At 40.2% G+C, this 16,959-nt stretch overlaps 1 protein-coding gene across 5 annotated transcripts in view; it reads right to left on the bottom strand.

Annotated features, from left to right (window-relative positions):
* Window positions 1-16,959, bottom strand: part of HYCC1 (hyccin PI4KA lipid kinase complex subunit 1) — a 67,499-nt gene that overhangs the window by 14,070 nt on the left and 36,470 nt on the right. For all 5 annotated transcript variants that reach the window (XR_009758211.1, XM_061587295.1, XM_061587297.1 and 2 more), the window contains exons 6-10: window positions 14,694-14,809; window positions 12,166-12,261; window positions 8,437-8,553; window positions 5,003-5,090; window positions 1,095-1,254 (exon numbers count right to left, since the gene is read on the bottom strand). Coding sequence is in view for 4 of the 5 variants with exons in the window: in XM_061587295.1 (XP_061443279.1) it covers window positions 1,095-1,254; window positions 5,003-5,090; window positions 8,437-8,553; window positions 12,166-12,261; window positions 14,694-14,809 (577 nt within the window). In the remaining variant the exon portion in view is untranslated. The remainder of the gene's footprint in view (window positions 1-1,094; window positions 1,255-5,002; window positions 5,091-8,436; window positions 8,554-12,165; window positions 12,262-14,693; window positions 14,810-16,959) is intronic.

Genomic DNA, 16,959 nt, shown 5'->3' with positions numbered 1-16,959 from the left:
TTCTTGACTTCATATCTGGAGATGGAAATGGCTTAACAATTCCATTGAGAGAATGCATGTCTGCATATCTAGTTTAAGACAAGACAAAGTCTATAGGGCACAACATATTGAAGGGTGAAGTAAAGATTCACCAGGGTCTTTCACACATGATCACTGCTGTGATGAAACTCAGTATGGAAAGGATTTATAGCCATGATGAATTAAGAAGAAGATTGCCAAGGTTACCAACCACTTCAGCAATCAACCATTGGACAAGATAACTTTTGTCATTTTCTGCAGGATGAAATAAACCTTAGGTTACCCAAGCCTCACCTAGCTGGGAAGGAGGGTACATTTAGGATCCATTTTAGCAATCAAAACTTGTGACTAAATTATTTCATAGTGACTATCCCATAAACAAATGAAAGTGAGAGGCCTTGTACTTTACGAGAGTATTCCGTTTTTTGCAACATAATATAACGCCTACTAGGACATTTTAAGAGCTAGAGAATTACTATAATGAAAATAAAAACCATTGTGATTTTATAAACTTCACTATTTAATAATGTCAACGTTCCAGTTAAAATATTATCTTAAATTACACAGTTACTCTTGGGAATTCAATCTGTTTGTTTGCTTAAAGTTATACACAAACTTCAACTTGGGTATAAAATTCTAGTTATGATTAAATTATAGATACAAGCAGTTGAGGGCAGAATCAGAATAAATATGCAGTGTATATGTTAAAGCCTAGGAATAACGGGTGACATTCAATGTTAGTCCTTCTCAGAGTAGACCTATTCAAGTTAATAGACATGACTAACTTAGGTTCATTAATTTTAATGAGTCTATGGTGAGTAGGACTTAGTGGAATACAACCTAATGAATGATAAACTGAATAAGCACAGTGAAGTTACTTATGTTCATGAGTACTGATAGAGAAAGCCATAGTATCTCTTTGTATAAAAGAAATAAAACAGCAAAATTAACTCACCAGCCAACTCAATGACATTCTGGTTGTACCAGAAGATTATATATTCACGGGTAAGCATCCCATATGATCTGAAAATGGTGATTTGGTTATCAAATGGTAGTTTCAATAACAGATTTCTTACCATGCCTTTTCCATCTATGGCCCCGAATAGACATGCTGGTTACTGCATTTCTTGATATTCTAGATGCAGTAGGTGTAATTTCAACCTGAATGCATTTTGTACCTTCTTTATTAGATTTTATGGCACCCTGAGGCAATGAAGCTTTTATGGCATTAGCAACCTAAGAAAGTAACAAAAAAGTGGGTGAGATTCTCAAAATTAACTCCAGATTTAAAATTAAAGCAACATTTTCTACGTATCAATATAGATTATATTAGATATGATAAAAGTCAAAATGCATAATAGTTTTACTTCCATCTGTTCAATTATGGCATTACTTCAGAGTAGTGAACAATTCAGACTGAGACCACTTCCCTTAATAGCTCTTGCAGAAGACCATTTATAATCATATTTTCGCTTTTTGCTGTCTTTTGACCCCCCCCCCCAGCGTACAGAAGTGCCTTTGTTTCTTACAATTTCCTGTGTGTTGTCAAAACTCTGAACATTTGGGGATGGGGGAAAAGATGATGTCTTAGGCTTGGGGTCCATGGGCATCCACCAAGGCCCATTGCCCCTCCCAATATTAAAATATTTTAAATTGAGTGTTTGGCTTTTGGGGGAATTAATCGGGCTGCTGCATGTTTTTGTGAGTTATATTTTTAGAAGGATGTATCTGTGTGTTTTTATGGGGGTGTTTTTTAGAGTGTGTCTGTTTGCCTCCTGTGAAATGGTTATTTTGTAGTTCTGATGACAGTTTTAGATTTCCAGATGTGACCTCAAGGCCCAAAACAGTTCAGGACCCCTGCCTTAGGCTATGGAATTTACAGTTGTTTGAGCCCTGGATGCAATATTGTACAGGTGTTATTGCCTAAATCAGACATAATATTCCTGGCCTTTGGTCAAACTAACTTTGCAAATGTAAATAGTACTTCAAACTGAACTCTGAAAAAGCAGAATGGAATAATTGACTGCAGCCGGGCCAGAGCCAAAAGTAGATGGAACCACCCCTTTTTCCTCTGTCACCCTTTCTAAACAGTATTATTTATTTATTAAATTTATATCCCACCCTTCCTCCCAGAAGGAGCCAGGGCAGCAAACAAAACACTAAAGCACTTTAAAACATCTTAAAAACATATTAAAGCAAAACATTTTAAAATAACTTTTATAAACATCTTAAAAAGCAATTTCACCACAGACACAGACTGGGATAAGGTCTCTACTTAAAAGGCTTGTTAAAGCAGAAGATCTTCAAAAGGCGCAGGACCTGAGTGCAAGAACACTCTCCCCTCCTGAGGCTTCCGGCAACTGGTTTTCAGAAGCATGCTGCCTCTGGCTAGGGTGGCACAGCACAGCCATTATGGCTAGTAGCCATTGATAGCCCTGTCCTCCATGAATTTGTCTAATCGTCTTTTAAAGCCATCCAAGCTGGTGGCCATTACTGCATCTTGTGGGAGCAAATTCCATATTTTAACTATGTGCTGAGTAAAGAAGTACTTCCTTTTGTCTGCCCTGAATCTTCCAACATTCAGCTTCTTTGAATGCCCACGAGTTCTAGTATTATGAGAAAACTTTTCTCTATCCACTTTCTCAATGCCATGCACAATTTTATACACTTGTATCATGTCTCCTCTGACCCACCTTTTCTCTAAACTAAAAAGCCCCAAATGCTGCAACCTTTCCTCGTAAGGGAGTCGCTCCATCCCCTTGATCAATCTGGTTGCCCTCTTCTGAACCTTTTCCAACTCTATAATATCCTTTTTGAGATGAGGCGACCAGAACTGTACACAGTATTCCAAATGCAGCCGCACCATAGATTTATACAACAGCATTATGATATTGGCTGTTATATTTTCAATACCAGTCCTGATTATCCCTAGCATGGATTTTGCCTATTTCACAGCTGCCGCACACTGGGTCGACATTTTCATCATGCTGTCCACTACAACCCTGAGGTCTCTCTCCTGCTCGGTCGCTGCCAGTTCAGACCCCATGAGCGTATATGTGAAATTAAGATTTTTTGCTTCAATATGCATAATTTTACACTGGTTTATATTGAATTGCATTTGCCATTTTTCCGCCCCTTCACTCAGTTTGGAGGTCTTTTTGGAGCTCTTTGCAATCCCTTTTTTTTCCGGTATCCTGGTCCCAAGCTATGTAGGGCTTTGTACACCAAAACTAGAACCTAGAACCTTAACTGTGGGGGAGGGACATATCATATTATAGAAGACACTTCTGTATGTCCTGCTGTCAAAGGTTTGGATGGTGGTGAAGCAGGAGAGGACCTTCCCCATAGTAGTGCCCAGGTTATGTAACTCCCTATCTCACAACATCCATTTGGTTCCTATTCTGCCAGTGTTTTTTTCAACAAATATATATGACCTGACTAGTGTCCAATTTGTTCTTTGCTCCAATATTTTCTCTTTTTCTGGAAAGGTGTTTCTCTGGGGCCACCAGAACACTCCCAAGTGGGTGTTGTCTTCCTCTCCTGTTGGTTGTGGCAGGAAAGAGTTAACACTCCAAAGGACTCTGACTTCAGCCCCTCTCATGGAGTGTTAGTTCACCATCTGGCCAAGCTTGAAAGTATAACACTTGTATCGTGGAGAAAAAACACTAACTTAACAACTCAAAATAATGTTGAACTCACTGTAGCCAACATGAAACATAACTTCTAAATTTACTAAGTCAGTCCCCTGACCCTTCAACTTCCACCCATCTTTCCTTGCGTTACATCCCAGGGCGGGCTTTGGCTGTGTCCTGGTGCCCCCAGAGAAACACCTTTCTGGTGAGTAAAATGGTTCCTTTTCCAGTGGGCAACAGGACACCTGCAAGTGGGATGTCCCAAAGCTGACCTTCTGTGTGTGTGGGTACATACATCAGCAGCACCTGATGAAGAACTTGTCTCCCAAAGGCTGCCTCTGCAGATGCGTGAATGACTATCTTGTAGTGCTTGGTGAGTGTATTTGGGTTTGCCCAGGTGCCCAACAAACCTTTTGTAGAGGTGCATTTGTTGAAAATGCTGCAGTAGCAACTGCTGCTCTTGAATGCACCACAATACCTAATTGCAGGGGCAGGGGCAGAGTACAGGATGCCGAAGCGATGCACCCTTTAATCCATCTTGCCAGAATGCAAGATGATACTTTCTTCCCCATATTAGTTGGATGGTATGAAACAAAGAATCTGTTTGTCTTATTGACCTTGTCCTAGTAATACAGATGTTTAATGCTCTCTGCACATTTAAGAAATGCCAAGTATGTTCCAGATCATGTGACGGTGATGGGCAGAAGGTTGGCAAAACTAATTCCTGCTGATGGTGAAAAGCCATATTTACTTTCAGAATAAAGGCAGAATCAGTTCAAAATACTACTCTGTCCTTGTGGAACATACAAAAGTGTTTTGCTACCGACAGTGCTCCCAGTTCAGATTATTCATCTAGTTATAGCTATTCGGAATAGCACCTTGTAAGATATTATTTGTACAGTGGAAGTCTTTAGTAGTTTAAAGGGCAGTTTTTGGAGAGCTGACAATACTTTGTACAGATCCCATGTCTGGCACCTGTCCAGCATCAATTCCCATGTCAAAGTCGCCCCTCTTAAGAACTGTTTCAGATTTGAGACATTAAATAAGGACATAAGCCAGCCAGACTGAAGAGCAAAGGAAAAGGCAGTGCTGCTCAAGCAAGGCAGGAAAATGAACTAACACTCCATGGGAAAGGTTGAAGTGAGAGTCCTTTGGCGTATTAACTCTTTCCTGCCTCAGTCAACAGGACAGGAAGACAAATACCCACTTGGGGGTGTCCTGGTGCCCACTGGAGAATGTTTTATTGGTGCACTACCTATGATTTGCCTTTTAATTGTTGTCTAATATACTTTGTAATATTTTAGTTTAAACTGAAATGAAATGTACAGAATAATTTGACAGAAGGCACTTACCAACAGTGGCTCTGGATATAACTCCAGTTGTGCTCTGTATAAAATATCATCCATTGCTTTACGAGCCAGATCCCATTCTCCATTGTAACTAGAAAGTTAACAAATACAGCCACAAAACATCAAAACTGACTGTAATTATTCATTTCAGCATCAAAGCCATACATCTTATTCATTAATAAATCTGGATAAACCATTTATCATAATGGAAATAAAATGCACAACAGTATGCATTCAAGAAATAACAGAAGCTATATGGAAACATTGATATTTAAGGAGATGAAATATTTTCTAGCCATTTGATCAAGTTCTGGCCATCAATAATGCTGATTTAGGAACAAAACATAAAACAGCTTCCATTTTAATGTTTTGGATTATGCACAATTTTCCCCCAAGACAGAGAGGCTTTTCACCCTATAAACCTTCTGCCTGCATTTCCCCACATTACGCATTCAATGTTCACCATCCCTGATTCAGCACAAGCAGCAAGTGAAAAATTATGTAAAATGTATACAGCTATGAAAAACAGATGGATAACTATAGCAGAACAAAGATACAAATTTGATGCAGCACAGTGGTTATAAAGAGCATGAATTATGAGCCTAGTTGTCCCTGGTTCAGATCTTGGCTTTGTAACTCAGTAGATAGTTTTCAGAATGTTGTTCTCTGTGGACCAGAGAGTAGAAATCTGCCATTTTTCCTGAAAGGATTTATTGTTGCAACATGTTGCTTGCATAAGTGTTCCACCCCACCCCACCCCCCACATTAATATTTGGTAGAGCCACCTTTCGCTACAATAACAGATTTAAGTCTTTTGGGGTAGGTATGTACCAGCGTTGCACACAGTGCTGGAGGGATTTTGGACCATTCTTCTTGGCAGATTCGCTCCAGGTTGTACAGGTTGGTTGGACGTTGCTTGTGGACCGCAATTTTCAAAGAGCACCACAGATTTTCAATGGGACTGAGATCAGGACTTTAACTGGGCCACTCACCTTTTTGTAGGACATTCACCTTTTTCTTCTTGAGCCACTCCAGTGTTGCTTTGGCCTTGTGCTTGGGATCATTATCCTGCTGAAAAGTGAATTTCCTCCCAAACTTCAGTTTTTAGTGGACTGAAGCAGGTCCTCTCACAGTATTTCCCTGTATTATGCTCCATCCGTTCTTCCTTCAATTTTAACAAGATGCCCAGTCCCTGCTGATGAGAAGCATTCCCACAGCACGATGCTATCACCACCATACTTCACTGTAGGGATGGTGTGTCTTGAGGCATGGGCAGTGTTAGGTTTGCGCCACACATAGTCCTTTGAGCTTTGGCCAAAAAGCTCCATCTTGGTCTCATCTGACCACAAAACCTTTTCCCACATGGCAGCTGGGGCACTCTCACGCTTTCTGGCAAACTCCAGGTGTGCTTTCAGATGGTACTTTTTGAGTAACAACTTATTGCATGCCACCCTCCCACACAGGCCAGTGTTATGCAGCGCTCTTCATATGGTTGACTGGGGCACCATTACTCCATTCCCAGCCACTGAACTCTGTAGCTCCTTCAAAGTGATTGTTGGCCTCTCTGTGGCTTTTCTCACGAGTCTCCTCCTTGTTCGAGTGCTGAGTTTTAAGGGATGGCCTTTTCTTGGCAGTGCCTGGGTGGTGTGATACAGCTTCTACTTCCTGATTATTGATCCAACTGTGCTCGCTGGGATATCCAAACACTTGGATATTATTTTGTACCCTTTTCCTAATCTGTGCATTTGTATTACATTATCTCTAACTTTTGTACAACGCTCTTTGGTCTTCATTTTCCTTCAGAACCACAGCCTGACCAGTGATCCGTCAACAGTGGGGTTTTTATCCTGACAATGTGACAGCAACTTTAATGGTTCAGAGGTAGAGGCCAATGGTAACTGTGTCCTCAATAGGGCAATTTCTTTCATCTGTGTAAACTGGGAGCTTCCACAGCACAGGGGTTGAATATTTATGCAAGCAACATGTTTCAGTATTTATCTTTCTTACAAACACTTCCTAACATAAAACCAATGTCATCTTGCAATAATTGATTTTGAGTTTCAGTGTTTCACAATAAAATATCACACAGAACAAAATTACAATGTACCATTTGTAATTCAGTAATATGAGAGCATTGGTCAGGGGTCTGATTACTTTTGCAAGGCACTGTATATGCAGGTCTTTGTATATTTTCCTAGGCAGCCATTAGCAGTTTTGGGGGTATTTAGATCAGGGAAATGGGAGAATGTAATACCCCTCACAGCACCACTTCCCTACTCTTCAAGACAACTATGTGAGTCTGTTAATTAGTAATTTTAGAAACTCTACAAAAATGTGAGAGATCACACCCATGGTTCTTTTGTAATATTTACTTTGGTCCTAGAATACAGATTCCCCTTCTTGATACTTTGTCTGCCCACAGTGTCTCAGTGCACTGAAAACAGTAATATCTTAGTCCACTTGGGGTTCCTCTGTTTGCTAATAGGATAAAGATACTGCTAGCCTATTTCACAAGACTTTTGTAGTGATTGCTAAGATATGAAAGGGCTCTGAATAGTTAGGGAAACTGGTGTACAAGTATTATTAACTAAAACTTGATCAGAATGCTACATTCTTTAACTAAATATTTAAACTTTAAGTAATAACATTAGGATTATCTTATCTCTTCTAAAGCAGATGCAGGCAACATTTTTTATGTCAAGAGCCATATTCCCTTAGGGGTAATCTGTTGGACACCATATGCTGTGTGCAGGGCAGGAGGCCACAATTGACTGTGGCCAGAGCCACCCCTTTCCAAACAGTATGCTGCAAGGGAGGGACATATCACTCTTGCCAGATAACTGAACTGATTGCTTGCAGAGGTCTTTTGAAGTTAGCCAAGAACCCCATAAAAATAGGCTAAGGGCCACGTGAAGCTTTAGGGCTGTAGGTTACTCCCTCCTGCTCTACAGCAGCCTGTCAGCCTTGAGTCCCCAGATATTGTTGGATTACAACCACTATCATCCCCAGCCAGTATGGCCAAAGGTCAGGGATGATGAGAGTTATAGTTCAACACCTGGAGACCCAGGATAGGAGAAATCTAAAGTATCACATTTGAAGTTTAAAATGCTCCTGGACATGGCGTTGCTTCTGGATGTCCAGGTGGCAGCTGTGGCAAAGAATGCCTCTACTCAGACTTGGCTAGTGCTCCAGCTGCACCGCTTCCGGAGAAGACAGAACTGGCCACAGCGACACATGCCTTAAAATACCTTCAGATTAGATTATTGCAGTTTATAGAGAGGCAGGGCAAAAATGACAAAAAAACAAAATCCTTTGTGACAGCACCTGCGAGATCCCTGGACACTGTCTCTGCTGTCATGAAAATGAGCATTCTGCACTATATACTATCCACCATGAAATGTACTTTTTAATAGACAAAACAGATTTACTGAACTTACAAAGCATAATAAATCCCAGTTAACATCTGCACCATGAATTCGGAGGAAATTGGAATCCTGCTGTTTATGCCTTTGTATTTCCTCACTTGTTGGCGAGGATATCCACAAACACAGATCCTAAAATATAATTAGCATTAGTATTATTATTTTAGATTTCTTTATTGTTTGTTAAAATAGGAAAAATATTGTGCACTTATGTCAAAAAGGATAATCCTAAAAATAATCCAGAAATGTGTGTTCTTTTCTAGGCCAAACAATCTGATTGGCAGAATGCATCTAACTTGCAATTCCATCTAAAAATCATTTCAGAGTTTTCTCCTACAAAACTTTGCTCTTATCTGGTCAAGCTTCTATTAAAAGAATTGCAGTTAACTATCTAACTGGTAAAAGATTCCAGCAAAATTGTCCTGGATACAGTACTGTTTGACAAGCCAGTTATTGAAACATACAGTATGAAGTAGAAGTTACTGAAAGATACCACTCATGAAAAGGAAGAATTATACATTTTTGAAGTGCATATTCTTCTTTGGCTTTCCTCAAAAGAAGAAACCAAAAATTTATTTATTTAAATGTATATAAAAATATAATATGAGAGAGAGACAGACAGAAGACAGATATGAGGGAGCAAACACTGTTTAAAATCTATACACATATTGAGAAACATTGAAAATATATGTATATATACACTGAAATCCATGAAATAAATATTTTGTAGGGAAAAAACTAGAAAGACTGCACAGTTATAATCAGTCTCTGTAAATCTTAGCAGAGGTGTTCAGTTAATTAATAGCCCATGGCAGGCATAGGAAACCTCTGACCCAAGGGCTAAATTAGGCCAGTCAGGGTTCCTAATGAATTTACAAAGTCATTTCCCCCACTTGCCTTTGGGATAGGCAAAGACGTGACCTTAAAGCACACTCCCAATTGCTTCTTTGGAGTGGGGCTTCCATCTGACCTCATCTGACAAAAGTGGCTCCCCATCCTGGCCTATGGAACACTAGCTATAGAGACCTCTTGCTCTTGCTTCTAGTGACAGAAGATGGAGGCCATGGAACCCAGAAATAGCTCAGTTTCTTACTTTTTCACTTCCCCACTGATGCTTGCTGTCAAACCTGTTCCTTAAATCTATATTCAGTTGTTGCTATTAAATATGGATTATAGATCAGCAAATCTTAACTCTAAAAAAAAGCAAAAGGTACAGGAAGTGGGAAAGAAATCCCACAAACACTCAAGCAATAGAAAAAACTGCTTGGGCAGGAGCAGCATCATGTACCTCAGGAGAAAATCAGAAGCATAATTGGCAAGAAAACTGCAAAATCAAGAGGCAAGTGAATCGACAACTTTTCGAAGCATTGACACTATACTGCACTACAAAGGCCTTTGTGCAACCTGAAACCTGCATAGCATCTAAAAGAGCCTCAACTGAATGTTTGCTAGCTCCATCCTAAGACTCTTACCAGATGAAGACATGGACGACTTTACCACCAGCCAATTCTTTTTCTTCTCTGCCCATGTTTGCCATCTAGCCTGAGGAAGACTTCTGGAGAACTCAAAAGCTTTCATGCTATTTTGTGACATTTTGTTTGGCCTAATGAAGGCATTGCCCTTATATTTATTTCAGAGGAGAAATTCTGTAGATGACGAAGAGATGGGTCACCTAGAGCAATGGTACTGTTACCTTGTAGAGATGGGCAAGTGTTGCCATAATTTGTAGGTTTGCAGGTGCTCACCACATGTAACAAATTGTTTTGAAAATCAACAGCAGCGCCACAAAACACAAGTAGTGAAGTCCTTAAAAAAGCTGGATGGTACTGACCTAGCTTTAAGAGACACTAGAAAGCCTCAAACCTAAAGCTTTGCATGATCACCTGGAAGTGGGAATGTAATCATGCAGAGTGCTGTATAAAATCTTAAGGGTGGTCTCAGTCTGCTAACTGAACATAATCCTTCATTTATCTGATGAAGTAAGCTCTAGTCCAAGAACACGTATGCCATAGTAAATCTGTCAGTATTTAAAACATTATTTTTGCTGCGATAGAGTAGCACAGTTACCTCTCTGGAAATTGTTGCCATCTGCATTGCAAAAGCTAAAGTGGAAGGCATTGAACATTAATGTCTGTTGCTTTTAAAAAAAGCATTGACACTATACTGCATTACAAATACTTAGGTTTATGAACTCTTAATGGTAAATTGTATGCTTATTACTCAAAATCCCCAAGACGCTTAAGAGTTGAATAAGTGAAGGCATACACCCCACCCCACTTTCAGGGCCTAGTAGTCTATCTACGGATTGGATCCAAAAAGCTTCCAGTTTGGCAGAACGGCTGTGCATGATAAGCGTCCCCAAATCTGGAGTTCTTTCTTTTCCACAAGCTCATTTCTTAAGCTCATCCTCAAAATATTCCTATGTAGTTTATTCACTACAGATTGTACTTCTGTTGATCACCATTTCTTATGCTTCAATGTAAACATCAATATATTGTGGCATGACATTGCAAGAAGTTGTTCACTAATTCTTGCATGAGAATTCATAACAGCATCCATGTTTTCTCCTCCTGTCCACAGTTCTTTAGATCCAAACCAATGTGCTTAAATTAAGCTAAAAAAGAATTACATTTTAATCCAGTGCCATTTTCTCCTTTTGAAGACAAACAGATTTGCAGTCAAGGCAAGGAACCTCATTTCAGCGTATCACCACTTCTGTCTCTAGGGCTGTGTGAATTCATGTAGCATTATTAAAGGAAAGAATATGAGATTCTAGAGAAGCATGGTTAACAAATAAAGATGAAACTACAGTTTCTTGGTTCAGATTGGGTAGCCATATTCAGATGATCATATTTGCATAATCCTTTTGCCCACACACAAAACCCTTTTGCTTCTCCTTTTTCCATGACTAAACCAGAAGTGTCTAATTAACCAGAGTTTTCATTTTTTTCAAAACTGGGAAACTTTGGTTCTGAGCTTTGAAACAAGCCAGGATATTTAAACTGTGATTTAAAATTGTTTAATATCCTGGCTTGTTCTGAAGCTGCAAAGGAAAAAAGGGGGCAGTGATAAAAAGCAAATGAGGCAAAACAGGGAAAGTCTCTAAATGATACTGAAAAATAATCCTTCATCAGATAATTTTTGTAAAACAATAAAATGTCCAATATATTTTGGCTGATACAATCTTCTCCAGGGGCTCAAGATTAAGGTTCTCCTATCAAGGCAGTGTCTCACAAGTATTTTACAAGTAGTATTATTAGCCAATAGATTATTTTTTCAGTATCATTTTGAGGATTTGTCTCTTGTGCTTTGTTCTGAAGTTGTCACACTTTTCCATTTCAAATGAAATGGGAAACTATCATTATTAAGAGGCTTGCTGGTTCAGTTGCAGCTCATGGCAAAGGGAGAAATGAATGGACTTCATGTGAGAGCGCAGCTTAATAAACTAAGAAAATATATTACGAACGAGACCAGTAGTTTTGCAAGCCGTGGAAATCTTCAATTCCAGCACGTAAAGTGAAGCAGAGAAAAGAGAAAGTACCCAGGACCAATGCTGGTCCTCTGCTTGCAATGGGTTTTAAACAGAGACTGTTACATCCAAACCACCCCATGTAATAATATTCTAGATTTTTTTAAATTAAAGCAAGGAGTTTCGACTTATACCCAGCCCTATGGTTTGGAATCAACTCCTTAGGATTATAACTTAAGTTTACTATTCTCAGTTCAGCAAACAAAGAAAATTACCTTGAACAGATCTGACATAATGATTGAAGAGAAACTGCAGGCATATAACTTAAGGCAGCATTGTAATGCAACAAAAGGAATGTAAGTACTTCAAACCTGAAACAAATAAAGAATTTTGATTCACTGAAAAATACAAAAGGCTTTGTACACACACAGTGTTAACTTTGATCAAAAGAATACCACCAACATCTAGGTTATACTATTAGAAATACTATAATAGTGTATAAGAAGATATTATTATATAGCCACGAGAGTGGCAGCTAGCGTGGATTTTTCACATTCCGCAATGTTAAATTGAAAATACCCCCATGCCATTCTGATGCTTCCCATAAGCTCATTTCAAAACAAAACTTTACAAAACTTATAGTCCTGAACTCAGAAACGCTTGCTTAACAACACTCTCAGTTTTCATGGCAATACACAAAACAGTCAGAGAGAATCGAGAGTTCTAAAAAGAGATAAAAAAAACCCAGAGCCCTTTTGGATTTTTTTCTCTGAGAGTTCTCATACTCTGTTGAAATTCATTAAAAATCATCCACAGAGTACCTGTAATCCTAATACTGACCTTGCCCCATACTCTGACCTTCATCTTCTGCAGTTTAAAGGTTTAAAAAATGCCTGGCTGATTTTTAATTAAGAAATTTTGGCTGGCACCCTATGATAACGTGGGGCATGCTCAGTAAGAACTAGCTGTCAGTGTTCTAAAAGCCAGACTCACAGTTGCTGGGCTTGCCTAATCAGGGAACCACACCCACACCAGACTTTGATTTCACTTGAGACAGTCAAGGCTTCCCTCAGAGAATCCTGGGAAGTGTAGTTTGTGAAAGGTGCTGAGAGGAGACTCCTGTTCCACTGAGAGAGCTCCAGCGGCCAGACTGGTTTAACAGTCATCCACTCTGATTGAAGGTCTGTGAGGGGAACAGGGCGTCTCCTAGCAACTCTCAGAACCCTTCACTAACTACACTTCCCAGGATTCTTTGAGAGAAGCCATGACTGTCCAAAGTGAAATAAAGGCCTGGTGTGGATGTGGCCAGGGACAGCTTTGGTTTAAATTTGGGTATGAGGCTACATGTGCCTGTTGTAGAATAAAAAGGTGGGGGAAACGCTGAAAAGCAGTGATACTGTTCACAATGTTTTCCTTTTGGAAAGGAAAGGGTATTCCCCTCTGCCCACTGCCCACCCACCCAATCTCCTCCCCTCCCCCAGGTCAGTGTTGAACTACAACCTGGGAGACCAGGGTTTGAATCCCCACACAGCCATGAAGCACACTGGGTGACCTTGGGCCAGTCACTGCCTCTCAGCCTCAGAGGAAGACAATGGTAAAACCACCTCTGAATACCGTTTACCATGAAAACCCTATTCATAGGGTCAACATAAATCAGGATCGACCTGAAGACAGTCCACATCCATTTTCAAACATGATTGCACAGAAATAAATCCCGCTGAACTCAAAAAGTATGCAAATGATCAAACCCATCCTCCCTTCTCCTCCCTCCTATCCCCTCCCTCTTGCCCCTCCCCTCCCCATTCCTTTGCCCCTCCCTCCCCATCCCTATCCCCTTACAATACCCTCCTTCCCCTTCCCCCTCCTCATGGTCAGTTTTACCTATCTTAAGCATGATTGCATGGAAGTAAATACCTCTGAACTCTATAAGCATGCAAATGATCAAACCTGCCCTCCCCTCCCCCTTCCTTTGCTCCCCTCTAATACGCTCCTGCCTCCTCCTCCCCCTCCCCCTCCCCCATGGTCAGTTTTTCCTATCCTAACCATGATTGCATAGGAGTAAATCCCATTGAACTCAATAAGCATGTAAATGATCAGACCTGCTTTTCCCGTCCTTCCTCCTCCCCTCTCCTTCCTCTTCCCCTCTCCTCTTCCTTCTTCCTCCTCCCCTGCCCACTCCAGCCCTCCCTCTCTTTCCCCTGGTCAGTTTTACCTATCCTAAGCATGATTGCACGGGAGTAAATAGCACTGAATTCAATAAACATGCAAATGATCAAACCTGTCCTCCTCCTCCCCTCCCCATCCCCTGTGGTCACTTTCACCTATCCTAAGCATGACTGCAGGGGAGTAAATAATATTTTCTATTATAGATTCTCTGTAGAAATATTAGTAACACAGGAAAGAAGCAAAGTAAGAAGAACTCCAACAAACATACAAAAATATAATTATCTTTGGAGATGGCAGGTATTGCCACCACTCACCATATGCTCAGAGGCACATGTTACCAAATTCTTGCAAGCTACACAGCAAGTGGATTGGACTGTGAAAGGCCAACCCAAATTGTGTTTGCCTTTTGACAAATTTGTAGGGCAGTACAATATCTCAGAGAGGGGGTCAGGTCTCCTGCTCCCCTGGTGCATTCACTATAGCTGCCCAATTTCCCTGCTTTTTAAAGTTTGAGAGAATTATCTGTTGGCTATAGGTACGTTCTTAAACTGCAAGGTTTTTTGCCTATTAGTGAATAGAAGTATAGTTGTAAGTGCTCAAAGTTTATTTTTTCATAAGCATCAATATGCATTCTTACCTGTTTTGTGCTGTCAACATCTCTCTCTGCAAATGAGGTCCACTATACACAACCCTGGATAAGCCATGTTGAGATAGAGCACCCTCAGTAAGAGCCATTGAGCCAATACTGGAAGGCTAAGGAAAACAGATACTTTAAGAACTAAGAACAGCAGTATTTAAAATCTTTTTTAAAAAAAGAGAGTGAGAAAAGGAGCTGAAAAATAGACATACCGACATAAAAGTATCACTGTATGCAAATGTAACTGATACATGGTAAGAATGCATTCATGATAAGGAACATGAGAAAAACAGCCACTAAGATATAGTAGAGAAGATGCTATGTACCACTTCAATAGTAACTTAGGATGGCACCTAGATCAGTGGTTCCCAAACTGGGAGTTGGGACCCCGGGGGGGGGTGTCACAAAGTCATCTGAGGCGGATCACAAAGAGCCAAGAGAAGAATTATTTATTAATTTAAAAAATTAATTAATGGCTGGTTTGTGCACCACTAACTTGTGAGCCTGCACTACATGTGCACACAGCCGCTTCCACCTCCCCTTCCTTCCTTCCAGTCAGCTCCTGTCACACAGAGAGCCGAGCAGCACAGCACGTGAGCGAGTGCATCAAGAGAAGGGGCCAGCTGAGCTCATTTAAGCTCCAGTGCCTCTGTCCCCTCCTCTTTGTCAGCAGCAGTGAGGGAAGATTGATCAAGCTGATTGGCTCTGGCTATAGAGACAGAGGGACCCTGACAGGGGTCCACCTGCCACAAAAAATAACAGGATGGAGTCCCAGAGCATTCCTCCATGAAAACACACCTGGGCACTCATTAAAAATTCACTGTAGAGTTAGCTTATAGTACAATGTATACATGTCTACTCAGAAGTAAGTCTATTCATATTTAATGGGGCTTACTCCCAGGTAAATCAAAATGCAGTAATCAAACCAGACTAAGATTCTGTTGAAGCTTTGAAGGTGTACTCCTTGCAAGGACTGGGGAAACATGGGGCTTTATAAAAGACAAAGATACATCATTCTTGTTAAAGGAAGTAAAAAATTATGTCTATAATACAAGACTGCAGTCCTAACCTACTCAGAAGTAAGTCCTATAGAATTCAAAGATTAGGCTAAGAGATAGTGGCTGACCCAAGGCAGTAAGTGAGCAAAAAAAAAAAAAAAGGATGGGTAAAGTAACTTTTAAAAATGCGACATTGCACATGCTCAGGGTATTTTTGTTGCTCCTTATCAAGGCTCTGAATGTGTTTTTACACGATTCTTTATGTTCATTTTCAATATTTTTTAAATAATTTAAAATATGTTAAGTTGCCCAGATTTTGTCGTTTTTACTCTTAACTTCTTTACATGGTTTAGAGTTGGCATTGGGGGCTCTTATACCTTTAACACAAGGCAGAAATTAAACAAATTAAACTAAGCCCTTTCTAGTATGGAAATACAATTGTGGCAAAAGCTTCATCTGTTGACATTCTGTCTATTAGACATATTATTGTCATATGGAGCTTCCTGAGCTGATGTTGAAGAGAAGACGTTGTATGCAGATGTTGTTGTTATGTGCCTTCAAGTCAAGTACGACTTATGGCGACCCTATGAATCAGTGACCTCCAACAGCATCTGTCATGAACCACCCTGTTCAGATCTTGTAAGTTCAGGTCTGTGGCTTCCTTTATGGAATCAATCCATCTCTTGTTTGGCTTTCTTCTTCTTCTACTCCCTTCTGTTTTTCCCAGCATTATGGTCTTTTCTAGTGAATCATGTCTTCTCATTATGTGTCCAAAGTATGATAACCTCAGTTTCATCATTTTAGCTTCTAGTGACAGTTCTGGTTTAATTTGTTCTAACACCCAATTGTCTTTTTCGCAGTCCATGGTATGCGCAAACTCTCCTCCAGCACCACATTTCAAATTAGTTGATTTTTCTCTTGTCCGCCTTTTTCACTGTCCTTTTTCACACCTCCTTCATCTTGGTCCAATCCCGCTTTCCATATATGTTCTGCGTACAGATTAAACAAATAGGGTGATAAAATACACCCCTGTCTCACACCCTTTCCAATGGGGAACAAATCGGTTTCTCCATATTCTGTCCTTACAGTAGCTTCTTGTCCAGAGTATAGGTTGCGCATTGTCGTATCCAGGTTGGGACTCAGGAACCAGACCAGTTGGTGAAAGCAAATCAGTTTTTATTAAAGTAATATCCAGACAAAGACTACGCCGTCTCATGAAGTTTCACTACCAAAACATAACCTGCAACTAGGAAGAAAGTTGACAGAAC

This window comes from Rhineura floridana, chromosome 10, assembly GCF_030035675.1.
Source record: "Rhineura floridana isolate rRhiFlo1 chromosome 10, rRhiFlo1.hap2, whole genome shotgun sequence".
Lineage (NCBI taxonomy): Eukaryota > Metazoa > Chordata > Lepidosauria > Squamata > Rhineuridae > Rhineura > Rhineura floridana.
This window is presented reverse-complemented; position numbering and strand designations above follow the sequence as displayed.